Consider the following 27,207-nt stretch of genomic DNA (forward strand, 5'->3'; position numbering starts at 1 on the left):
ATTATACAGTCTTCGAAACAAAGAAGTTTGTAAAAAAAATCTAGAATGAGCTTGGGTACGCTACACTTAGAGTACTGAGATATGCTTTGTTTATACATATTTTATAAGTTTGCATTGTCTACTTTATTCAAAGCATAACACATTATTTACGATACATCATCTATGCTTTATAAATACACCATCAGTTGAAAAAGGTTTTCATACTAAAATAAAACATGTGACTAATTTCGAAATAAAATATATTTAGGAACATGTTACAATTAATAAAATTAAATTCAGAACGTGGCTATTAACCAATATAAATTATATTTATATAATTATACTTGTTTTATTTTCAATTTGCATTTATATTAGCCGCATACCTGTACTATAATAATAAAAATAAGTAATTATACAATTTAATAATCAAAAACTAAATACTGAGTACTCTTAACACTAAGATAATAAAATTATACATAAGCATTTAGTATTTTATGCAATAGCTTGATTAAATTTTTTCTCATGCTCTGTCCACTATAAATTTCTATTTGACTTTACATCCTTAATTATTCCTTAATTATCAGGTGCGTAGTAGTTATTTCGATGTAAAATTAAATTAAAATATAATTAAATATCTAACTTATCTATAAAAAAGTAGTTATAAATAAAACTAATAATAAAATACCAAGTTAAGTACTTACGTGCAAATCAAATTACTCAAACAATATATAAGATTTAATTTAACATAAAATTAATCACCAAAATGTATTTTTAACGAAATATATATATGAATTATTCCACTACAATAAATATATGAATATAATCAATCCTGTGATCACTAATAAATTTGTCAAATAGAAACGAATATAGTGGACATATGCAAGATGAACATTCAGGTACACTTTGTAATGTTAGAGCACTCACATAATACTAATATTTCTTTATGATTAAAAACCATCATAGCCAAGTAATCACATAAGTAATTTACATTTTCATTTGTTTATATGGCCACAGTTTAAGCTTTTGCATCATAGCCTAGCCTAGAAGCATATACATTTTAATCACAATAAGGTACACATTTTATTACGTCATTCTATAATTGTATTACGCTCATAGACGCAATTTATTTAAATATAATATATTAAAATAATCCATAATGTAGGTATAGTCCGCGCCAAACTACATGTTCTGAAGTTGTTGCGAGCAGTTGTAGACATATAGTTAGCTATGGCGATGTGATTCATTTCTACATTCAGAGCGGACTAGCAGTTTTACGCGGAATAGCAGTTACATTATTATCAATAATACATTTTATGTTCTTAATTAAAAAAAAATGGTCAAAATTGAAATAGTCCCTTTTCAATCATTTGTATAATAAATTACGATAAACATTAATATTTCGTGAATTCTCTTAAATTTAGTGTATAGCCGATTGACAAACTGCCACCCTTAAAAGTATCGAGCACAAATCTTGTAAATATATATGCGTATAAACTATAATTCTATGCGAAATTACACCGAAAAGTACTTTGTGCATTAAAACCCTGAGGAAACAGGAAACTCGTAAAAAGTAATAAACAATTAAATACTTGCAAGGCTACTTATTTACACTTATTGTGACGAATCTCAATGTTATTACATATATTAAAAACCATTAGCAACAAGATAAATGAAAAATGTAGAACGAGAAATTGTCAAAGTAAAAAATGGAAACCTATTGAAATTTATTGCAAAATATAAGGTAAGTTTAATATAAGGTAAGTTGGGGTAAGTTCGGCGATAGGGGTATAGTCCGCGCCAAACTGCTAGTCCGCTCTGAAGTTGTTGCGAGCAGGTGTAGTCAGTCATACAATTTGCTATGGCAACGCAATTCATTTCTATATTCAGAGCGGGCTAGTAGTTTTACGGGAACTATACAAGCTAACAATAATTAAGTACAATTTGAAGTGACTTGTGAATGAATCTCATATCATATCATTTAAGTAGTATTAGAAATATAGAAGTATCTTAATAATACAGAAATATGTAGGTACGATTAGCATAATACTCCTTATTCGACGTGCTTTCATTCGATTTCCGATATGAAGCCGCGCTACTTTACACGCTCTTTGTCTGATATCAGTCAGAAAAGCAACCGGTGCTTTAATTAAAATTATTTACAATAGAACTATCTGCAAAGCAGGTTGCACAATCAACGTGATTTACAAGATCACACTAAATAAAATCTTTAGAATATATGGAAAATACACAATTTGTGCCGTAATACACAGAATAGTATCCTCCTACCTGTGCAATATACATTGAAGCATTTATATTCACTGTAACACTACAGTGCCTGTCAAAATGTACTATAGAAAACTGACTGCCACGGCCCGTGCCTGACACGCTTAGTGTCTGCAGACACAAACGCGGCTTTATATGACTAAATATTGACCTTGATATTGAACTTTGAAAATATCTTCAGGAAGAGCTTGTTTCATTTTTAATCTATTGCCTTAAAACAGAACAATTCAAATTATATTTATATAATATAATAAAGTTTAAAGGAAAAAACCTTAAAGTTAACTGTGTAACGTAATTACGCACGCAGTTGTAATGCGTACAGTCGTCAATTACGCGTTTTCTCTCAATTTTTAATGTGCCGCGTTTCATGTCAATTTATTGGCCTTTCATATATTTTCTATTTTCTTAACAAGATCACAAAAAACAAACATGTTGCTAAGCAAGAAAGTTAACTTAACACATACAACTATTTATCACAACATTTGACTAAAATAGTGCATAATTATAAGAATGTGTTGCACACATTCAAGTCACATTTGATGTCTTCTGATTTGCAATACTGAATCCATAACAATTTAGGCAGATAAAACCAAAATAAAGTGCTTACACCGTAAAACAACCATATTGCAGCTAAGCAGCATATAAATATTACTGCAGTGTACAATAGCACATGTTTGGTTAAAGCTGTGGTAATTTTGCATCTATGTAAAAAAATCATGAATACTAAACTTTTTATATACCTAACAAATATACAAAACTCAAATACTTCAATGAATGATTACTCGTATCATGAAAATTATATTATGATTATAATTATTTATGTGAAAATAATGGATTATATGAAAAAAAGATAAGCTATATTATTATGTAAAAAGAGAAGTAGATATTGTACGAAAATGTTTTACCATAAATATAGTGAAGAAATATGCAAAATTATCTAATCTCTTATGACACTAGCAGGCTAGCTACTTTAGACATCGGCAATTTGCGTTTTGGCGACTGCACCCATCCTGCATTGTTCTGGCGACTAGGTGCGTTCGGTGGCTATATCGAAACCAACAAATAACATCGAAAACAAAACAAAAATCACGGCGAAGCGATTTACCGACTGCATTTATCGCGTTCAGTTGCTGCAGCACTATAGTTGCGACCGGCGCTTAAATATGTATGGGGTTTAACCATAGATTACTGAAGATTACTCACTCCTAACAAGAAAATGTAACCAGTTTTGACAACTGAATCATCACTGTCATCTATTTTCGTGTTTGAAAAATATAAAAAAAAATGTAGTTTTTAGATCCTTTAAGAATGAAACGATATTTCTCCGCACTTTTTCTTCGATTTCGTGTTTTTGCACCACTTATCTGCGCATGTCGGCATTGTTCCGCGTAAATTACACCATGACAGCCATTAAATGGCTGACAGAATTGTCAGCCGTATAAGCCATTAAATGGCTTCCTTCAATTACAAGGCGGTGAGACATCTATACTTATCTATGGTTAAGCGTTTAATCTGCACGTTATAAGTAGCTAGTCTGCTTTTTTATTGCACTAATATACAAATTACATTGTCTTACTAGAATTCAACTAATTACATCTAAACGCCCCTTTGTAGGCTACTGCGCGAGTTGGACAGCGAGCTTTGTTGCAAGCTCTCGTCTTCATCTGTGTCGTGGTCGTTCGATATTCTGATCGCCTGGTACCATTGGTTCGTTAGATCCGTCATTTGGCTCTTGCAATCCTTCAATTCCTGTAATTGACATACATTAAAAAATAATTGTAATTGACATAAATGTATACAAAAGGAATTAATGTTAAATATTACTAGCTAACCCGGCAAATGTTGTGTTGCCATATAAATAGAAAAATGTTAAGGGTGAAAAACCCTTATCACTTAGGGGTATGAAAAATAGATAGTAGCCGATTCTCAGACCTACTGAATATGCATATAAAATTTGGTGAAAATCGGTAAAGCCGCTTCGGAGTGCGGTAATTTGTGACATGAGAATTTTATATATGAGATAATAAATATAATAAATACAATAATTATAAGTTAAGGAACATTTCTTGGTTCGACTCCCGTAGAACCGCCTCTACAGCGCTTATTTCTTAAGCGCTGCTGTGTTCTGGTTTAAAGGTATGGTAAGAGAGAAACTTAAACGTATCTACTTAGTCCATAGGAGTAGTAACTCATCTATGGCCCACCTCAAGTATACCTGCAATCGTATCTGAAGTTGATTATAGATGTCTAAGGGCAGCGGTGGCCACACAACCAGATGGATTGCGTGCTCTATAGTAAAAAAGTTCCATAATGTTAATTATTATTTAAATTTTTTTTTTTTTATAATATAAGAGTAGCAGACGAGCATGCAATCCACCTGATGGGAAGTGGCTACTGCCGCCCATGGACATCTGTAATCAACCCCAGATAGGATTAGATATTCCTACCTGAGGTCGGCCACAGAAGCGCCGCTACCCCTGAGGACTAAGCTGGAACGCCTCAGAAAAGTCTGTCTCCCTTACCACACCCTTCAAACCGGAACACAGCAGCGCCTAACACTGCTGTTATTAGGTAGAAATAGGTGTGGCGGTGGTGCCGCCGGAGTCGAACCACAAAGGGTTCTACCACCTTCAACTGACTTCAAATGACTTGTTATTCCTCATAATGTTGTAAATGATATCATCAATTTAATTTATTTGAAAATGGCGTAATCATTTAGGAAAATAAAATCAACATGTGGTTTTCTTAATTAATTTTAAGTCATATCCAATTAAAAAAACATTTCTATTAACATTGGAAAAACATCAATTAGACTTTGAATTAATTAACAATTTACTATTTATATATTTTGGCGGAAAAAAATAACTATTTTTATTAACTTATTACTTCATTATAATTATCTACATGAGTACTTTTTATTTACTAAACAAATTTCTCCCTTAATATATATTTCCTAAAATTCGAATATTTTTTTCAATTCATAAACATAGTTGTCCTATCAAAATGAAAACTATGTGTCATAGTCCTCTGCGATACCAAAGTGCGAATTGTTAGACTTCACGCAACTTTAAGATTCTTATAACCGAACTCTATGGGTTCGTTTATCTTTACTATCGTAATTTCCTTCACTAGTAAAGCAAATGATAATTAACTTCTAAAAGGGTCATAACATCGAAAAATCAAAGATACGTAACTGGTACCTGAACCTTGAAACTACATCGTAAAAGACTAAAATTTGTGGTATAAGCTTTAACTGTTTTACATTTAAATTTATAACTAGCTGAACCGACAAACGTTGTGTTGCCATATAAATACAAAAATGTTAAGGGTGAACAACCCTTATCCTTTAGGGGTATGAAAAATAGAAAGTAGCCGATTCTCAGACCTACTGAATATGCATATAAAAATTGGTGAAAATCGGTAAAGCCGTTTCGCAGAAGTATGGTGAGTAACATTGTGACACAAGAATTTCATATATAAGATAAATAATAAATAATTAATGCGCAGCTTTCCTGTGTCGAACTCTAATTTTATGTACATAAAGTAAAGTTTAAAGTGAACAAACCTGATGTGTGAACCGTCTGGTGAAGAACGGCGTCAAATACTTCAAGTCCAACCTCACGAAGCCTCGTAATCGCGTCGCGTGGGAGTAGTTCACCTGAAAATAGTTTAAATAATATAATAAAAGTATTCCAGAAGTTTACAGCTGCGGTTCAAATTCAATATAACTGGGATATTCTATCGAATATTAAGTTAATGAAACTTTTCTGTTATTATACTTGTTTTTTTTATGTTATAGGAGTAGCAGGCGAGCGTGCAGTCCACCTGGTAAGTGGCTACTGCCGCCCATGGACATATGTAATCAACTCCAGATAGGATTAGATATTCCTACCTGAGGTCGGCCACAGATGCTCCGCTACCCCTGAGGACTAAGCTGGAACGCCTCGGAAAATTCTGTCTCCCTTACCACACCCTTCAAACCGGAACACAGCAGCGCCTAACACTGCTCTTATTAGGTAGAAATAGGTGTGGCGGTGGTGCCGCGGGAGTCGAACCACAAAGGTAGAACCTTTTTTGTTATAGAATGTTCTTAAACTGCCCATTAAGCTATTATGTTAAAGAAATTTTCCTTTTACTATATTGGTTGTGGAATGTTGTTAAACTGCTCATTAAGCTATCGACAAGTTTTAATGACTTCTTAATTTTGTAAATACATCTTACGTATTTCGAGGGCCATTGGGCATAAGGCTACCCTAATGGTTCGGCTCCAACTTGTCCTATGTTCAGTCGTAAACTTTTTTCTTACCGAAGATAAGGGATCTATCTGACTTTAACTAAAGTTGGCGTTGCAATTATTTTTTATTGAGACGACAGTAACAGATATCTAGTTTGAATGTCACAGACAAATTTTGGGAGCTAACCGAGTTTAACTTTTAGTAGATTATTGAGACTGGCCGTATAAGTTTTTGGTCCTTCGAGCAGTGACGCCTACCCATTCCCACTTCAGCTTGCTAATTCTAAGAGCTGACATAGCTCTTAGGTAAGCATAATTCTTATAGAGATTTTATCGTTGGGAAATTTCGAAGCGAAATATGAGGTATCGATTAAAAGACGGTAAGAGAGGTTACAAATTTAAATGAAAAAAGTTTTCTTTTCTTTATGACTTCGTGTTCTTAATAAATAATAATTACCTCTAGTTCTTCTTCAGTGATTTCTGATAAGTGTTCGGAGTCTATAGCTTGCCCCCATTCCTTGGTCTTTGACAAGCTCACTTCTTTTTGTTTCCTCTGGGACCGTGAACGCTTCGTTTTCTTATTAGCCTGCAAAATTCATTAACATTATACATTTAGAGTATTTCAGAACTTGATAAGCTAGCTCTACTAAGAATCAGTTTGAATCAGTTGGCATTGTCGTCATTAACTCATTGCTGTCCCACAGCTGGGCACGGGTCTCTTCTTGGAATGAGAAGGATAAGACTATACCACGCTGGCAAGTGCAAATTAGTACATTCCACACACCTTTAAGAAGTTTGAGTAAAGAACACTCTGGTGTATACTTTCCTTCGCTATAGCAACGCAATGAATAATTGACTTCTAATACACTTTGAAAAATCAGAGATGCCTATGATTAGATTCACGAAGACTCGCGCGATACATAAAAATATATTACCATACCTACTACTAATTAGATTCCTTTATGGTGGAACTAACAACAAACTTTTTACAATGCAGGTACCACCAACTTGTACGTGTCATCGTTATGTGGATGGCCTTATTACGAAGGTCACAAAATTCCATAATTGTTTCAAATACCTACATTAGCATTTTAACGATACCATGAAGTTTTATTGAGTTTACTTATGCAATTTAAATTAACTAACAGACCGGTTTTCGATTTCGAAAATTGATTACGCAAGTCGCAAGTGCCCTATCAGAATATTTTATTAAACAACAGTTCACAAAGTAGGCCAATGTTGAAAAAACTGATACGATTACGTTTTCAAATTGTAAAGTTTTAAAATTTGAAAACGTAATGTAACTGTAACACTTTATGTAAGAAGAAATTAAACATGAAAGCAATGATAGTAAAAAATAAAACAGTTATGTACCTACTACTTTTCGTCTAGTATTCGAAATTCCACTATAATCACTTGAGGATATTTTTATTGATAAAAATGGTAAAATAAAACTAATGCTCTTTCACTGGCAACTTAATCAAAAATAAAAAGGTAAAAATGGATAAAGAAAAGGAAAAGATGTTCTAAGCTGTTTCGTCTCGTCTTATAATAAAGATATAAAGATATGAAGAAAGATAAAAAATATTACCCGTAAAAATTTAAGTAGGGGCATGGTTGAGCCTCCAAAGAACAGGGTAGTGAACAGCACAATAATCAGTGTTGTTGTAATAATGACATGTCGAGTTTCATCAGAAAAGTCAAGATGCAAGGACAGCGCATAAGAAATCGCGCCACGTAAGCCTGAAAAAAAAATTACAATTAATTTTCCTTCTAAAATACAACAATAACCAACCACATAATTTAAATTAAAATTTCATAGTAATTACTTAATAACAAAAGTCGTTAGCCTTGAAGTAATAAGTAATAACTTTGTGACCAACTTTTTGCTATATTTTTTGTGTATTAAAGATGTAGTACGCCAAACTTGTTAAAGAAGGGAGCCATATAGTTAGTTTAGGTAATAATAGTGTTTGGGCTAACACTGTAAATAAAATTATAGGCCAATGTATCTTTTTAAAAATTTAAGCATTATCATTATTTTAATGGCATGTATTTATTTTTTAAAATATGGACAATTTAGCCCACAATTTCAGCCATACTATATTACCACAACGCCCATATTACCCCAACTTAAATCATTATTATTATTTTTATTGACACCAAAATTAAACATTAATATTGTAGCATACAAATCTTGATGCATATTATACTTACCACTGAACCACATGATAAACATCATTTTCTTTGTGATTTTATGCTCACGAAATTTGTTGCAAAGCAGGGCAAGTGGAAAGATATTTGCTGCTCTGCCAAGTAAGCTGAGTATTATACTCCATACAACTAAGGCAGGCTCCACACGATGCCTGAAACTATATTTAAACCATGTTTTATTGACATATCAAGTGTTTTGTATGTGCATGCATATTATAATTTTCTTTTCACTGCAAAAATTTATTACATCATATTTAAAATAGAAAAGTGATTGCCATCAAATATTTTTGTATGGAACCTGGTATATGTACAAGACCACAATTTTGAAAAACCTCATTGAAGAAACATGATTGTGTCAGTCGATGGAGTAAATGAGAACTATCAAAAAGTATTAAGTGTTAAAATAAAATATACATACACTTTCAATGATATTTGAGATCATTCACCATTTGTGATACACTAAAGAGAATAAAATTATTTAATGTTTTATGTAATTTCAATTATTTAATGTAGTTTTGGAATAGAAATCCTATGAAAGCATATCCATTACAAGTTACATCTTTCATAACTGAATACCTTTTGATTATAATTACTTAATATAAATATCTATTAACAAATGTTTTATCACCAGTGGACGCAACTTCATTTGTTTTTCATAGAAGTGGTCTTTAAATACATGACAATAAGATTTAATCTAATACGGTTTATCTGTAAAATGTGGCCTGAAAAAGTAATACCTGAATATTGCTAATCCCAGATATGCAAATACACATGTTTCCGCAATAAAAGCCAATGTCCTCATAGTCTGTTGCATAGTAACTTGTGTCACAGTAGACAGGTTAAAATGTGTGTAATGAGACATTACAATACCACAAAATAATATGGCCATAATTCCTGTAAAAAAGCATATATGTAAAGTAAATATTATGTAGTAATCCTACATGATGATAAAAAATATGAATCTCCATTAGATTAATAAACTAAGTTTCTATAGACGTTCTTGTCAAATTGTAGTATAATGAAATACTAATCAACTATCAAGATTTGATAATACTGTATGTGATAAGAACAAAACATGGTTTTCTTTTTAACTAACACAACTTCATGTGAATTTCTGATAAAAAATCATAAAAATCTATATTCTTTAACTAATATATAATTGAAATACACTCACCAGACAAGTGAATGCCTTCAGCAAGGACATAGGGAGCGTACGTGAAAACAAGCATCATTCCAAATTCCAGAGATGGGTTCTTACGCAAATCCACATGCTTGAGCAGGAGAGCGCTGATCAGCGCAAATAGAACACCAATCCCAGCTGACGCAAAGAACATTAACCAGAACCGATTTATTGCCGACAGGATCGCTTCAGTTGTAGACATGACTGGATCGTTGGAATCCAGAACCGCAGTAGTCAGAACAATAGCGACCGCATCATTTAGTATGCTCTCACCAAACACCAACATGTTTAATACTGGATCCACGTCCAAAGCATGGAAAATAGCCACGGTGGCTACCGGATCCACAGCTGATATCAGGGAACCGAATGCAAATGACTCCACAAAACTCAATTTGTAAACTACCTGAGCCAAACCTAATAAGTATATACCTGCACCAATTACAAATGCAGAAATGGCTGTGCCAACGATTGCAAAGAGCAGAATCGATCCAATATTTTGAAAGAAATTGCCTTTATGAAGATTATAACCAGATTCAAATATAATAGGAGGTAAGAGTACTAGAAAGAATGCAGTTGGAGAAAAGGCTTCCTCCTTTCTCCAATTAGCAATATTTCTGATAGACATCAGATTTATTATCATTCCTATTAAAGCACCGAGGAATACAATCACCACACTTTCCGGCAGGTAGGAGAAACCCGTCTGCAACATGAGGTGAATTAGTAAAATACCAAGCGCCAGGATGCACAGCACGAAGAATATAGCCATGGAGCTGTTATGTTCATCTTCTGCTGAACTTTTCCCCGGCAGCGGCGCTGCGTCAGAGGGACTGGCATCAGAAATGTTCGGTGCTGCCGACGACGACACATTCACTTGAGCCACTGACGTAGACGAATTTGAAGGCACTATTTCATACACTACATTCGGATTCTCAGTAGAACTTGTAGAGGACGAACGCACATTGTCTGCTGGAGGACTGCTTTCGCTTGAAGCGGTCACATTTTGCGCGGTGTCTCTTCTTGGCCTTGAAAGTTCAGAGGAAGTAGCTTTACCATTCTCGTACAATATCGTTTCATCATGCACTACATCCGAATTGTGGTTCGCAAAGGAAGCACCGAAACAAATTAAACTAATCCAAACACAATATGTTATCGTATAACGCTGCATTTTCGATCTCCCATTAGATTCACTTCACACTTATTTCAAAACACCTTGTTGGATTACAGAATTTATCTGACTTTTCTATATCTGTAATAATAGGCTTCCAGAAAATTCGTTTACTCGTACACCTGTCACTAAAATGAATGGAAGTGGAACTATTGTAGTTGAAGAACAACACGCAATATATTATTTTATATTTTGTTCGATAAATCAGAATTCGTAATTGACACCACTCAGGTGTTCACTACTTCACTATTCATTAACAAATCCCACAGTGACACTATGTCACTCAACACACAGCTGACAGCTATTAACTGACATTTGGTCATTAGTCACACAGCTGACAGCTATTAACTGACATTTGGTCAGTAGTCTATGGTCGTGGTGTGTCACTTGTATAGACTACTATACTCTTTGACTTGTATAGTATAATTACAGAATATTTATTAAAGTCTATTACTAGTACCACAGATAATATACAAAATATTATTACTCTTGATTCCAGATTTCTAGATAGATTGTAGGCCATAATATATTTTACAAAGAAAATGTAGTCGGATATTTGTGTATGTGGTAGTGTATGTTTCGAAAATAACTATTGCCTAGAACATATATTGTCTGCTTCATCGGCGATTTATTAAATTTCCATAGGTATTTTATACCATTATGACCTTAAAATTACCAATGAAATGTATAATTTTTAGCATGTCACTTAGAGGCGTAGTAAAAATTAAGTTATGCATATAATTTTCCACTTCTTAGGTAGTTTTCCCATTCATACTCTTTGGTTTTTCCAAACTGAGAACATTCAAATCTTATATAGGTTCTATATTCGAACTAGGGTTGTTGCGAATATCAGTATCAGCATCAGCATCCGCTGATTATCAGCTTTTTTTTACATATCAGCATCAGCATCCGCATCCGCAACAAAAGATGCTGATATTTAATGCTGATATTGAAATTGTAACGTGTTCGTTGAAGGCGGGACCGAGCTTAAATCACGTGGAGTTTTAGCCAATCACAGAAGTTTATAAACACAAGTTGTCATCAAACAATCATTTGATTGTATTGACAACATAATTTGCTCAGACATCAATAACTTTCGATCATAGTTCAATCAATCAATAACAGAATTATGTATTCAATTCATAATGCCACAACCAGTGAAAAGTGCAATATGACCAAATATTTCGTTATTGAACAAAGATACGACACAGTGTTGTTTTTGTAAAAAAAATAACAAATAAATGCCGACTTCTGAGTCACTGCAGAGTTGAGGGTAGCTGAAGTGGATGTTGGTTTGGCTCTGAAGTCGGTGCTAAATATATTTCGTTGGATAACGGCGTAAACAGCGTATTCAATATGAGCGCCGGCTTCGGAGATATGTGCTGAGCCAAAATTTGTTTCAGTTGATTTTTGCTTTGTAGTGACATGGAAGTCGATTGTATTTTTTAATTATTTTTTTTTTCACCTTTTTTAGTGATGACATACTAAAAATCTTACAAATGCACTAGTCGCCCTTACGATTTTTTAAAGTTCCCCTCGATTTCTCTGGTCTGCCATCCTTATTTTCTTATAATGGAACTACTTTGGAAATATCTTTTTTTCCAACAAAATAAAAATCATCCAGTTCGGTTCATAAACGACAAAGTTATCCGCGAAAAAACATAAAAAAGACATATATACGGTAGAATTGAGAAACCGCCTCATTTTGTGAAGTTGGTTAAAAAAGACTATTCTCGTAAGGGACGTACAAATACCTCAGTAGAAAATATATTTATATTAAGTATTTTTAAATATCAGCATCAGCATCAGCTGATATTAATCTGACAAAATCAGCATCAGCATTAGCATCAGCTGATCTAGTAAAAACCTGCATCAGCAACAACCCTGATTCGAACTAAACTTTTTGATTCAAATCACTAGTGGCGCCCCTGCCACCGACACACAAATAAAATGTCGGACAATAAATTATTTTATAACCACTACCCAGAGCCAGATTTAAAGGTTTGGAGACCCTGAGGCAAAGAAGTTCCTTAATAAAATTATTTTCGGAATAAAGGAACTTTTTTCATTCAAGTCTTTCAAAAAAATATCGCCAACATAAAACTGTTTCAACAAAGAATTTAGTAATTCATTATGTGCGAATGCGAAAAATACTTTTTAAAAGTTATTATTTGGTGTGTTTAGTGTTTATTTCAAGCAAATAATAAACTAAAAACAAACAAAATTCCTGAATTGGATAACTAGAATCAGATTTCTTTTTTTGAAAATAAAGCCGTTCGAGTTCAGGCTAATTTAATTTTGCGATTTTAGTTTTAATCGAAAAAGGCCCCATTATTCCGGCTCATATTATTTTTTAATACAAACAAGTGAGCGTGCACCCGTACATTAGGTTATACATATATAATACGCCCTTAGTTTCGTATTACACCAACCCGGCAACTTGAAAATATCAATAGTATTATATAAGCACTTACTTGTCATATTTTGGTATAAGTAAATGACTACACTTAGTTTGGTAAATAAAATAGAACAGTGTGATTAAATAACTTTATTCCATAGCTAATCTTACATAATGCATTGTTTGATAAAAGTAATTTGCTTTAAGGACCATCACAGTTTTACTATATTTTCCGTATTCTGATACATTCCTGCCAAATAAGTGCATAGAGTTTAGTATATAATTCATATACAGACAGTGTATTTAATTTACAAACAAAAATGTAATCTATAAGTAGGTACTTGTTGGAGTTTCAGCATAGCCTAATCAAATTATTTTACTGCGGGCAATGTTCGTTCTATAAATGCTTTCATGTCTTTAAGTTCAGCTTCGGAGGAGCTGTGAGATAGTCCTTGATATGTTGAAAATTCAATATTTTTCATAAAAGTCTTAAGGAACGAGGCAGTCATCTGTCCCCATTTAAATGGCACTACTGGATCACAGTCACCATGGGCTTGAAATATCTAAAACAAAAATGATTATTTTATTTACTAACACATTAACATTCCGTCGCTCCCACTTCATATTTGTCATCAGCTGCATTGTATCTTCTGCAATAAGAACAGTTATATTTACCATTATTAATTTAATTATGCATAATCTTACAGAATGCAAAAATAACCCGGAAACTCTAGGGAAGTCAGTAAAGTACGAGCCAGGAAATCCGAAATTTATTACTAACGAGATAATGCGATGGCATTAATATGTGCAACAAAATCTTTTTTATAGTTAAAAAATATTAAAATATCCCAATGAAATAAAATATTTAACTGGATTTTAGGAACTACTTTATTTATATGTTTTTATTAATTAAAGCGTTAATTAATCAGTAAATGTAGATAAATGTCTAGTAAGAATTGAAAAACGTATGCTATAATGAAGTAAAACATAAATAATTTATACCTTTGTAAATACACTTGTTGCTGAAGAATGAGTTTGTGATTTATGCGTGTCATTTTGTCCGTTACATAATCAATATACGTTGCCAGCCATATTTTTTATAATCAAACCTAGCGATACGAGCTATGAACATTTGGAATACCAAAAGAATCGCCAAATGAGTCGCAGTTTTTGTGTTACTTCTTTCATCATCGCAAATCGTAAAGAATATTTTTAATCTAACACACAAAAATACTTTTCATGTTGTTTTTTACACTATTATATAATCATAGCCAAACAACTTGTGACTATGTTGACTTAAAACTCTTCTGGCGTAAGAAATGTTTTACTTATTTAGTTCCAATCCAAAAATGTTGGGTGGCCGCTCGAGTCAAAATTTGACGCGCGTTTCCGTGCTTCTGAGGGCACGTGACAAAGGGGTGGATGTTTTATGAGAGGTATGAAACACATCTGACATGGGCCACTAACCCGTACCTACACCCTACTGCCCTACTTCCCAAAACAGTTCACTCATGACGTTATAGGGGGCAGCAAAATTTCAAAGAAATACAAGTACCTATGCAATGGATAGTCGGAAAGGTTTTTATTTCGTTCGGCGACCTATCCCTATTTGGGCGACAATTCTTGAAGGTGGTAGAACCCTTTGTGGTTCGACTCCGGCGGCACCACCGCCACACCTATTTCTCCCTAATAACAGCAGTGTTAGGCGCTGCTGTGTTCCGGTTTGAAGGGTGTGGTAAGGGAGACAGACTTTTACGAGGCGTTCCAGCTTAGTCCACAGGGGTAGCGGCGCATCTGTGGCCGACCTCAGGTAGGAATATCTAATTCTATCTGGGGTTGATTACAGATGTCCATGGGCGACAGTAGCCACTTACCGTCAGGTGGACTGCATGCTCGTCTGCTACTCATATATTACAAAAAAAAATGTCCCTCATAAAAAATCCTAGATCAATTGAAATATGGGTATATAGGCAGACTTAAAAACGGACGTAACAGCGAAGCGACGTCGTGGCCTCTTACCACGGACGGCGGACTGAGTGCTTTTAGAACACCAATCCTTTAAGAAAAAATATGTAAGTAAATAAAACAAATGTATATCAAAAACTGATTTTAAATACAAACTTTTTCGTATTCTTCTCAGAAAACCCTTTCATTGATACCCATCTGGGGTGCATATAAATAATTAGCCATATTGGGCTATCCAAAATATCAAATATATGTATCGAATCTAGAATGTTGTCACTAAGCTTATCATACATTGTCATCCAAACCTGTACCAAAATTTCAACTCAATCGATTGGGTTTAACTGGTTTAAAACAGTTGCGAGATTTGTCTATCACATAGGTACATTTTTTTATAATACAATAAGAGTAGCAGACGAGCATGCAGTCCACCTGATGGTAAGTGGCCACTGCCGCCCATGGACATCTAATCAATCAACCCCAGATAGGATTAGATATTCCTACCTGTGGTCGGCCACAGATCGTCGGTCGGTCTTCCATTCCCCTAGTTTTTATAACATGGGAGCCGTGGGGGCCATGGATGGTGATTAAGTCAGCATTTTTTAAATGTGCTAATTTAGTAGACTCTCTAATAAGCTAATTCAAATGTAAACCTAGGAAAAGTTTCTTTTTTTCGCTGATAAGCGGTGGGGGAGGGGGGATAAAATTCTGCTTATGCAATACCGCTCATGGACATCTGTAATCGACCCTAGATAAGATAAGATTCCTACCTGACGTCGGCCACAGATGCGCCGCTAACCCTGAGGACTAAGCTGGAACGCCTCGGAAAAGTCTGTCTCCCTTGCCACAAAACATACATACATACATAGGTACATACGACCTAACAAAGCAAGTTGAATTAACTAGGGAAAATATAACTGTGAATAGATGCAAGCATACATAAACTTACATTAATAATTTATAGAGTCCACTGACGACATACTAGGTCAAAGGAGCACAATAACATATGACTTCGTATTAAAAGACGTAATGAACAGCAATCACGAATTAGAAATTCAATGACTTACGTACGTACGCACTGAAATTCTATAATGCGTAAAACGCATACATTAGACTTATTAAGAGTCCATCGACAATTTTTGTATTGGACCTATCATACCTATAAAATCCGCTATTTCGAAAAATTGGTATTTCGACGGCCAGTGGTACAACACACGTCAATTAATAGCCTTTCGCCCGTTATTAATAACTCATCTATCCAACATTTTTCCTAAATGTAGATCTTTACATTTGACAATTCTTTCATATTAGAAATTGACAAATTTTCTTTGGTACACAAAATTTGGTCATATTGGTTAGTAACGGGCATAAGTGGATGTAATCAAAAAGTACTTAGCATGTAGTAATCTTAGGAAACAAATATTAACTTTTTAATTTCCTTAGTCAATGATGAAAGGCAAGTGAACTCAAAAATGTTAGAAAGTATATTTTCAGCCATTTCATCTCCAAATATTTTTTTTATTGTAGTTACATTAGCTATCGATGGACAATGGACATATGTTTTATCACTATGTACTTATTCCCCCCTTACCCTTAGCGTAGGGTAATAAAAAGTTTCAGACAGTAGTGGATCTTATTTTTCGCCGACCCCTGTTGTTCTCCCCTTAAATAAAACTATACTTACAAGCTGTTATTTAATATACCACCGTTCAAAATCATAGACTAGGTATTTTGTTTTTTGGAATGTCCCTGTAGCTCCTCGACCAGAATAGGGCTACGGTATCCCCTGCCTGTCGTAAGAGGCGACTAATTGGGGGCTCCGGGGTTGCGGGCGGCGAAAGTGGGAGCGTCTAGCAAGCGACCCCTGGAAGGACGGCGGTATGTGTGGTCGCATAGCGTCGTAAACACCAGACGGTGTGGCGAGCCCTGAAACTCATCTGGGCGGAGCCCGAAGGGGCAATGCGTTCAAAGGACTCCGGTTGCGTTCCGTAAGAGACCCCGGAGTCCTCATAGTAACACTGAGGACGGCCACCGGGGGGGTTTTAATGCGGGAAGAATCCCACATAACCCTGTGCCGCTCCCACGGCACCGGGTACCTTTTGAAGGTTTCCCCTCGCTTTTCCCTCGTCAACAAAAAAAATGTATTTTTGGAATGGAAAAATAAAATATTCAAGCACAATATTACACTGCACCGTGCAGATATTTCGTATCTTACCCCAGTGACGTTTATACGCCACTTTGTAATCCAATATCACAAATCCAGTAACCTTCATTACACAGGGCATTGAATGTAAACACCCACACATTTACATATGACAACGTCTACAGATTGGTAGGACTCAGAAATACTAAATAACTTATTTCCGTAATAACAGCAGTGTTAACCATTGCTGTAGTCTGGTTTGAAGGGTTTGGTAAGGGAGACATACTTTTCCGAGGTCTTCCAGCTTCGTCCTCAGGGGTAGCGGCGCATCTGTGGCCGACGTCAGGTTCTTATCTTATCTAGGGTAGATTACAGATATCCATGAGCGGTATTGCATAAGCAGAATTTTATCCCTCCTCTCCCACCGCTTATCAGCGAAAGTAAGAGAATCTCTTCCTAGGTTAACATTTGAATTAGCTTATTAGAGAATCTACTAAATTAGCAAATTTAAAAAATGCTGACGTAATCACCATCCATGTCCCCCACGGCTCCCATGTTATAAAAAGTAAGGGAATGAAGACCCCCCTACCCCACTTTGCTACTTATGTAAAACTTGTCTGCCCCTTTACTTAGACCCTTTTGCATGGATCACGGTGACGGCGAAACGCTTTGACTACGTACACTACTTGCATACATACATTATTAATGATATGGATATCATATGTATATGTATTGTAATTGAAATTCCTTTTACTCGTGTAAAACATGTTATGTAATGTTTTTATTTATTTAATTTACAAAACCATTTACACATCATTTACCATTTGAAGGTGGTAGAACCCTTTATGGTTCGACTCCGGCGGCACCACCGCCACACCTATTTCTGCCTAATAACAGCAGTGTTAGGCGCTGCTGTTCCGTTTTGAAGGGTATGGTAAGGGAGACAGACTTTGGCGAGGCGTTCCAGCTTAGTCCTCAGGAGCAGCGGCGCATCTGTGGCAGACCCCAGATAGGAATATCTAATCCTATCTGGGGTTGATTACAGATGCCCATGGGCGGCAGTAGCTACTTACCATCATGTGGACTGCATGCTCGTCTGCTACTCCTATATTATAAAAAAAAACACACACACACCACAACTGAGGAGATTCTTCCGCCCATGAGCATAAACAAACGCAATTAGAATGGAGTCTTAGAGATTGCTTAGAAGACATTGCTACAACTAACGAATCAATAGATACACCTCTGCAACTATCACTATTTCTAAATTTCATCACACTTGAAACAGAATGGAGGAGCACTAACTATTATTATAAAGGAAAAGTTATTTTTCGCTCTACGGTTGTTTGAATTTTGTTTAATTACGCTTACAACTATAATAAACTATATTAAACCAATTTTCTTACGTGTTTTTTATTAATTAGCTGAGGAAAGTGGTAGGACTATTATCGAAGAGAGAGGGTAGATGCCAGCTGATATAAATAAAAACGGAGGACCACCTTAATCCTCAAAAGTGGCAATCTATATGTTTTTAGCCTCAGGTAAACTAGTTTTATATTGAGCTGGTTACACATGTCCATTTGCCCTCAGATGGACGCTTGTTTATTACACCAATGTTAAAAAACTCAATATCGTATTGACTTTAGGTTATGATTTTTTAGTGTTGGATTTTCAAAAAATATGACTATACATACTGGTAAGTCTGTTGGGCACTTGACGGCATCAGGGAAATGAGCATGCCTTGGCAGCCAACAGGAAAGTGACATCACTCCTGCCAATGGTTCTGGATAAGTCAAAGCAGCATGGAGTGCCAGTGCACCACCTTGAGAGAACCCGCCCAGCAACACCCGATTAGCTGGGATCCCCGCCTGTAATTATAATATCTGTGATTATCATAAGGCATTAGAAAAAGGGGCTTTACATTAATTATATTTCATGACATGACTTCCACATGTTAAAACGTTAAGTAAAATATTAGAACCGAAATTATAATAATATTTATTGTTGCAATGTTAATTAGATAGCAACATTTTTGTTTATGACTTATACGACAATATTTGGTACAGTAAACATCATTCCCAAATTGTAAACAACTTATATTGTAATCCTTACTGACAAATTAATAAATGATTATGATAATTTCTTTTTAATTGCTAAAGGGGAAATCTCACACACTAATGTGATTACTTGTAACATAGGTGCCCGTTATATGGATGGCTCCAAATAAGAAGTGGGGTTTAGAACTCAGACCCCCAACCTAACTGAATTGTAGATAAAACATCTATTACATAGAATATTCCCTACATTTAATGTCACCCACCACAAAATGTAATACACAATATAATTTACCAAAAACTCAAAGTCGTAATTATTAAACATACATATAAAAATGTAAAGGTGAAACACTAAAATGTGAAACGTAATTTAAGTAAAAAATTACCGCAAAATATTAAATATTAATAATATGAAAACAATTGCAATATGTATTAACTGCCCTTGCAAATCATAATACCTTATTTGCATTTTAATACTTTTAGTTCTTAGTAACCTTGTAAAAGGAACTTTGACATTATATTTAAAGCATCAATAACATTTTGTTTCCTTTCATATTCGGGTATGTAAATTTTTTACCACCAAAATTTTTAAATAGTAGTTTTTTTGCAGACAGATTTCAAAGACTAACAAGAAAATTTAAAATAATTGACATTCATTTGTTCTATCTTGGACCAATCAGACCACATTTCTACTTTAGTACATCCCCCATTACAAAATTATTGCTATGCCCATGCAACCACATTGGAAGTAAGCTATTGTTACATAACATATTATTTATGTGCCACTAAAGAAAGGTATCTTGAATTGAGTTCCCAGAATTGGATTCAATGGAGTTGTTAATTGAAGCCCTTTTATGCTAATATCCTTTGGGGCCAGTAAGGATGCCCCTGAAACAAAATTGATTCTAAAAATTTATATTTTATTGAACAATCACACTTTATGTAATTTAATACTATTTTCTCGCAATTTTACTTTGTTTCTTGTGGGAAAAAATACGTGATAAAATACGACACACACACACCCCCACCCTAAACGCCTCACGTAATTAATAGACGCCCCTTTAGTCAATACTTACTAATTACTTTTTTAGAAATTACTTATGCTTCCCTTCCAGAATATCATATTTATAATCTTACTTATATAAAGTGTTGATAACAAAACTATTACAATAACACCATAACTAATACATACATCAACCCTTGAAGGTTTATCTTTACTAAGTTTCTGTGGTAAAATTTACAAGAAAGTGATTAGAACTTAATTTTTACAAAAAAAAAAGACTATATAATTTTTCACTTGAAAATAATATGTCTATTAAAATAATTTAATCCAATAATTAGGGCGGATATTTTTCTAAATATCTTAACTTTAAATTACTGTCCTGTAAAGTTTACGCAATGTTGCTTAGTAAGGATTACTTTTCAAGAGTCAATATATAGAATTCCGTATTGTTATAATACAATATATTAGTATTCATTAAGAGCTATTTCTAATTTGCAATAGAGCTAATTGTGGCAATGTCAATTGGCAATGTCAATGAATAATGAATACATAAGTTCTATATTCGTGCAAAATTAAAATACTAGGTATCAGTCGTGATATTTGTCGCACTGAAAATTTGTAAAAACAATTACCATCTCCAATTGGATTATCATTATCTTTTTTTCTTAATCAACAGTAACTAGTTAATAATAAAGTGCTTTTACTGCGGTTCATAACTATCCTCTCGTAGACAGTTGCCAAAATAATGATTGTTATATTTAAAATATCAAGCATCCCACACTTTTTACCGAGTCGAAACGCTTCTGAATTGAATTGTTCCATTAATAACTTAAATTTTATTCTGAGGTGATTCATTATGATTGATTATTCGATATTCTACTACTGTAGTATAAACTCTTTGTCATTAAAAATTATTTTCAAGTTTTTAGTTTGATTAGCAATAAAAGTGTTTTTTATTTTTTTTGCCCATCACAAACTCATAAATCGGGGAATTAATTTTATTAATCCTGGCGGTCCTATCAAGGATAATGGGAAACTGTTATCAAATTATTGCATTGTCATCGGTGCGATACATGAGCAAAGTTTAAAATTAATCAAGCTTTTAGAAATGGGTGAAAATTGAGCTCAAAGATTCTGTTACATACATACATACATACATAGATACAACTCAAGCTAATAAAAGTCTGTTAAATAGATACAATCTTAATGTTAATAATGACTGGTTTATAAAAGATTTCTGTTAAAGACAAAAAAGTTCAAAGAATAAAAGAAAAACTTGTTTGTTTCATGGCTAGGAATAGTACATTACAATACGAGGACGAAAAATTTTTTTGTGACAAGTGTGAGTTTGCAGGCCGAGCCGCAGGCGAGGACTGCAATCACACGAGTCAGAAAAACATTTTTCGTCCGCGTGTTGTATAAAATTTTATATTACGGGGTCGGAAATGGGGGTTTTGCGCACGCGAAGCGTGCGTAAAACGTCCATTTACGCACGCCGTGATATAAAATAAATTAAAAAATATCTAATAATGCAGTTTTCATTTTTATCAAAAATCAGCCTCATAACTACTTTTAGTATTTTTCGCCATTTCTTTTAGTTTTACATTAGTTAGGACAGCAACACACACTAGGAAATATCAACCTGTATACAGGGTGAATCTCCATAAAGTGCACATATTGAAACAGGTAAAATTAAACCGCATTTTGTCGACAAAAAAAATATTAAAAAAATTAAAAAAAATTTTTTATATCACGGCGTGCGTAAATGGACGTTTTACGCACGCTTCGCGTGCGCAAAACCCCCGTTTCCGACCCCGTAATATAAAATTTTATACAACACGCGGACGAAAAATGTTTTTCTGACTCGTGTGATTGCAGTCCTCGCCTGCGGCTCGGCCTGCAAACTCACACTTGTCAGAAAAAAATTTTTCGTCCTCGTATTGTAATGTACTATTTTGGGTTTTACGACCTTTTGATTTTTTTTTGGGAATTGTGCACCTGAAGTAAATAAATCGCTATAACTTTTAAACTAAGAGGGTTATCAGGTTCAAACAAAAATAACAATGATTGCCAATGATAGGCCGTACTGATCCATGAAAAAAAAAACAAAAAAAAATCATCTTCCCAGGAAAAAAATGTCAGATTAGTGCAAAAAAGCACTTTTTTTAGGTAAAATTTTCAGTAATCATCAATTTCCTCAAAATAATCTAGGCATTTTATTTTTTTATTATTATTTAATGCAATTCTATGTCGTATTAGCTTTCAAACACTAAAAAAAACACGCCTCTAACTCAAGTATAAAGTTTGCTGGGAACGTTTCAAAAAAGACGCGACGCACGTGCGCCCTAATAAAACTGGTATAGTCCGACCCATAATTAGATGTCCAAAATATAAACAAAGGAAACTATCAAAAATATGTTTTAATGGTAAATTCATGGTTGTTTCTTATTTTTGACGATATTAAAGTATATAAAATAAATATTTAATAATTTAAAAAAAAACACTAGTTTGTATTAAAAATGTTATTAATTACCAACACCCTTAAGAACTGCCTTTGTTTAAGCGCTCGTAGGAAACTTTATACTTAAGTTAGAGGCATGCTTTTTTTAGTGTTTGAAAGCTAATACGACGTAGAATTACATTAAATAATAAAAATAAAATAAAAAGCCTAGATTATTTTGAGGAAATTCACTATTACTGAAATTTAACCTAAAAAAATTGCTTTCTTCACACTAATCTGACTATTTTTTTCTGGGAAGATAAACTTTTTTGTTATTTTTTTTTCATGGATCAGTACGGCCTATAATTGGCATTCATTGTCATTTTTGTTTGAACATGATAACTCTTTTAGTTCAAAAGTTATAGCGATTTATTTACTTTAGGTGCACAATTCCAAAAAAAAAAACTTCAAAGGTCGTAAAACCCAAAAAAAAAAATTTTTATTATTTTTTTTATTTTTTTTGTCGACAAAATGCGGTTTAATTTTACCTGTTCCAATATGTGCACTTTATGGAGATTCACCCTGTATAGCTTTACACATTCTTTGCATTATTCATATGCTTATGCTGCATTATATTTTTTAACAAGTCATTCTCATTTATGTAAAAATATACATTTATAATAAACTATGTGTGAATTATATATTTAAATGTTTCTGTAATGTTTAATTGCTTTGTGTTATTAGATAAATAAATTACTAATGTTTTTAAACACATACCCTTTAAAAAAACAGGCTTCTACCTATTGGAATGGGTGTACAGAACTTATATCCAACTAATGTAGTTACATGGTAGATTGATAAAAGAGAAAATCTATCTAGATTCTAGACTAAATTATAAGAATATGGAATTTTAATAGGATATATTTTTAACAAATTTTTGAGTAAATGCTCACTAGACCCAAACAATAGATGTAATGGTTTAACTTAACTATAAACATTAATTTTAACTCATAGTATGGGAGTTTAATTAATAATGCAAATAACTTCCAGACAATTTGTTGTGAATTACTAGATGTTACTGGATGCTCATGCAAGATAGGAAACATTTATATTTCATGATTAAAAGAAAACATTATGCAGTATTTTTAACCGACTTCCAAAAAGGAGGAGGTTACTCAATTCGACCGTATATATTTTTTTTTTTTATGTTTGTTCGGCGATTTTTTCACGATGCCGCGACCGATCGACATGATTCATACACCATTGTATGCGGCTAGTTTCACAGGGGGTCCCATTACCCAGGAAATTTAAAAATTTTCGCCAGTTTTCCCGGGAAATTGGAAAAACCCGATTTCTTTCTTTTCTTTCCCGATATAAACTTCAATAACTCGAGTATTTCTTAACCAATTTCAATTTTCTTTTTTTCATATGAAAGGGTGTTTTGTTGCGGTACTTTCCTACTTTAACATTAGTATGCTCTGATGATAAGAACTTAAGTAATGGGGTGGAACTCATCATCACTACCCCTGCTTTTTACATATTTTATAACAACTTTCCTTCTGCCCACTCAATTCTCATGAAACTTTAAATGAACATTGATTATCTAGATTAACATGATATGATGGAAATTCGACTATCAACTCTTCAACCCTGGTAATGCAGAAGTGCCTCCTGCCGCAACCATACAAGTTAGGCATTTGGAACTTATGGATATTTAATAAGGTTGTTAGGTAGAGATATATGATGGAGAATTTGGCCTTCAACTCTTCAACTCTGATAATGCAGAGGTGCCTCCTGCCTCAACCATACAAGTTAGGCATTTGGAGCTTACGAATATATGATAAGGTCTTTGAGTATAGACATATGATGGAAGATATGAACTTCAATTCTTCAATCCTTATGATGCAGAGGTGCTTCCAATGTAAAGTATATAGATTAGACATTTGTTGTAATGAAGTTGGTAGACAGAGATATATGATGAAAAATTTGACCTTCAACTCCTTAGATCTGATGATGCAGAGGTACCTCCAGCCTTAACCACATGAATAAGCCATTTAGTGCTTTCACACATATTTTACAGGTCCTAAGCAGGTACATGTAATGAAAAAAATGACCTTCAACTCTTTCACTCTGATAATGCTGGTGTGCTTCCAAGTTAAACCACAGGAGTTAGCCATTTTGTGCTTTCATATATGTATTAACGTCACTAAGCAGACACAGGATGAAAATTCAAGGTCTTAACCCTGATAACTTTGACCGTAAAGTCTTCAATCCTAGTGACGCAGGGACACTGCTGGCCTAAACAACAGTAACTTGACAATCACTTCTTACAAATATAAAATATGATTAATGAATACGCTGTAGTTTTCCTTAACTATTGAATTAAGGTAAATTGGACCGACTCACTCGCAGAGTTTTACCACCTAGTTTGATTTATTTACTTTTCTGTTCCAACCTAACCTAGCAAACAATATAGAATTGCATGTAGCCTCGCCTATAGTGTTTCGTATTGAATTGGTTAGGTTAGGTTGAAACATATAAGGCAATATAAAACTAAGCGAGCAGGGCGCGGAAGCGCCCTGCGAGCGGGTGGGTCCAATTCGTATGAATTCAGACCTTACCTTTATTCATGATCACCTTTATACAATTTTACATAATATTAATACAAACGGTAACATATCATCACTAAAAAGGGTGAAAAAAAAAATTTTACAAAAAAATAAAACCGACTTCTATGTCACTACAAAGTAAAAAATAATTGAAATAAATGTTGGTTTAATACATATTTCTGAAGTCGGCGCTCATATTAGACACGCTGTTTACGCCATTATCAAACGAAATATATTGAGCGCCAACTTCAGAAATATGTATTAAACCAACATTTATTTCAATTATTTTTTACTTTGTAGTGACATAGAAGTCGGTTTTATTTTTTTGTAAAATTTTTTGAGTAAATTATAAATGCTTTGATTTATGAGGATGCACATAATATTATCTGTTTACAAGTGATAATTAAATTGCGTGATAAATGTGATTAGTGTTAAGTGATTACAATTGATAACAAGTACGTACTTTGACTTCGTCCGCAATCATTCCGTGGACGAGACTAGTCGCCCTCATTATGCCTTCCTCGTCCTCGGGAGCGGTGGCATCTAACGTCCGCAGGTCGAACCACGAAGGCATTCGGAACCCCGCATTAAGAGTTACCGGCATCGTGGAAGCCGTAGGACATATCACTTTTACATGAGGGCCTCGGATCGCGGCGATTGTACTCGCCCAACCGTGCCTAAATCGAAAACAACCATTTAACACCGTCCTATATATTATTCAATACTTATCCGCGCAAAACTAATGACGTTGTCTATCGGAAAACATACTAACCCAGTGTCACCGAGACCATGTAAAAATATAAGCTGAAACAAATTAAGAGTTAATAATTTACTCTCCACATTTACTTACATTCATTGCACAATGTTAGCCACAATGTACTCACAGATGCCGTTTGTTTTGCTGTAGCAGCAATAATTACAGGATTCGCTTCCATTATCAGATTACGTGAAAATCAATACAATCTACAAACTGCGGCAGCAGTACGCCTACTTCACTATTAAACCAATGACAATGGAGAAGGAGATTTGAAGTTTGAAGACAAACCTCTAGAGATTTGTTATGTTATCTATGATGAGACAGAACGGATTAAAAATTGAAATTCTGAGCTTAAATTAAGAGCCCCCGTACCTACTTATAGCCTAAGTTAAAGTGAAAATTACCAAACGGTATGCTATTTAAATAATGCGCGAATGCATAAAATCACGAAGTAAATAGGTAAATTGTAATTTACAATATGCAACTATAGATATCTAGAACATATAGACTAAATGTTCTTTATAGTGACATAGTTGCTTATTTTTACATTTCTTAGAGTTCGTATAGACGACACCACAGCCGTGACACACATTGCATTGATTAAATACACATGAAATAGAGTATAGAATTTTTCATTTTATAATAAAGAAATGTAATTTTGTAATAAAATCGTATCACAAAATTTAATTTCTGATTAGACAATATCAAATCAAATCAAGTAACACTAAAGTAGTGATCACATTTAAAGTTATTTTTATTATGTTTAAAAATCATAACTTATACAAA

The 27,207-nt window shown here is 33.9% G+C and overlaps 2 protein-coding genes across 2 annotated transcripts; both read right to left on the minus strand.

Moving 5' to 3' along the window:
- Nucleotides 1-294: 294 nt before the first annotated feature.
- Nucleotides 295-11,353, minus strand: Nhe1 (Na[+]/H[+] hydrogen exchanger 1). The gene is made up of 7 exons (XM_073091290.1): nt 9,885-11,353; nt 9,448-9,604; nt 8,714-8,868; nt 8,088-8,239; nt 6,954-7,082; nt 5,828-5,920; nt 295-4,011 (listed from the first exon to the last, which is right to left on the minus strand). Exons 1-7 carry the CDS (start codon nt 11,053-11,055, stop codon nt 3,859-3,861), a joined length of 2,010 nt encoding a protein of 669 aa, XP_072947391.1. The 5' UTR covers nt 11,056-11,353; the 3' UTR covers nt 295-3,858.
- Nucleotides 11,354-13,588: 2,235 nt separating this feature from the next.
- On the minus strand, nt 13,589-26,898 carry Apt1 (Acyl-protein thioesterase 1). The gene is made up of 5 exons (XM_073091280.1): nt 26,549-26,898; nt 26,437-26,468; nt 26,128-26,341; nt 19,253-19,426; nt 13,589-14,016 (listed from the first exon to the last, which is right to left on the minus strand). Exons 1-5 carry the CDS (start codon nt 26,597-26,599, stop codon nt 13,825-13,827), a joined length of 663 nt encoding a protein of 220 aa, XP_072947381.1. The 5' UTR covers nt 26,600-26,898; the 3' UTR covers nt 13,589-13,824.
- Nucleotides 26,899-27,207: the final 309 nt, after the last annotated feature.

This window comes from Epargyreus clarus, unplaced genomic scaffold (genome assembly GCF_041222505.1).
Source record: "Epargyreus clarus isolate Ecla_fem2 unplaced genomic scaffold, WU_Ecla_fem_2.2 ptg000034l, whole genome shotgun sequence".
NCBI classification, from domain to species: Eukaryota; Metazoa; Arthropoda; class Insecta; order Lepidoptera; family Hesperiidae; genus Epargyreus; species Epargyreus clarus.

Coding starts and splice junctions, on each gene's coding strand:
- Nhe1 (XM_073091290.1), bottom strand. CDS start 11,055: ATGCAGCGTTATACGATAACATATTGTGTTTGGATTAGTTTAATTTGT. Junction 5,921..6,953: donor TCACTGAAGAAGAACTAGAG/GTAATTATTATT, acceptor AACTATTTTCAG/GTGAACTACTCCCACGCGAC. Junction 4,012..5,827: donor CCAGACGGTTCACACATCAG/GTTTGTTCACTT, acceptor TGTCAATTACAG/GAATTGAAGGATTGCAAGAG.
- Apt1 (XM_073091280.1), bottom strand. CDS start 26,599: ATGGAAGCGAATCCTGTAATTATTGCTGCTACAGCAAAACAAACGGCA. Junction 26,469..26,548: donor CAGCAAAACAAACGGCATCT/GTGAGTACATTG, acceptor AATTTGTTTCAG/CTTATATTTTTACATGGTCT. Junction 19,427..26,127: donor TGATTGCGGACGAAGTCAAA/GTACGTACTTGT, acceptor TTATAATTACAG/GCGGGGATCCCAGCTAATCG.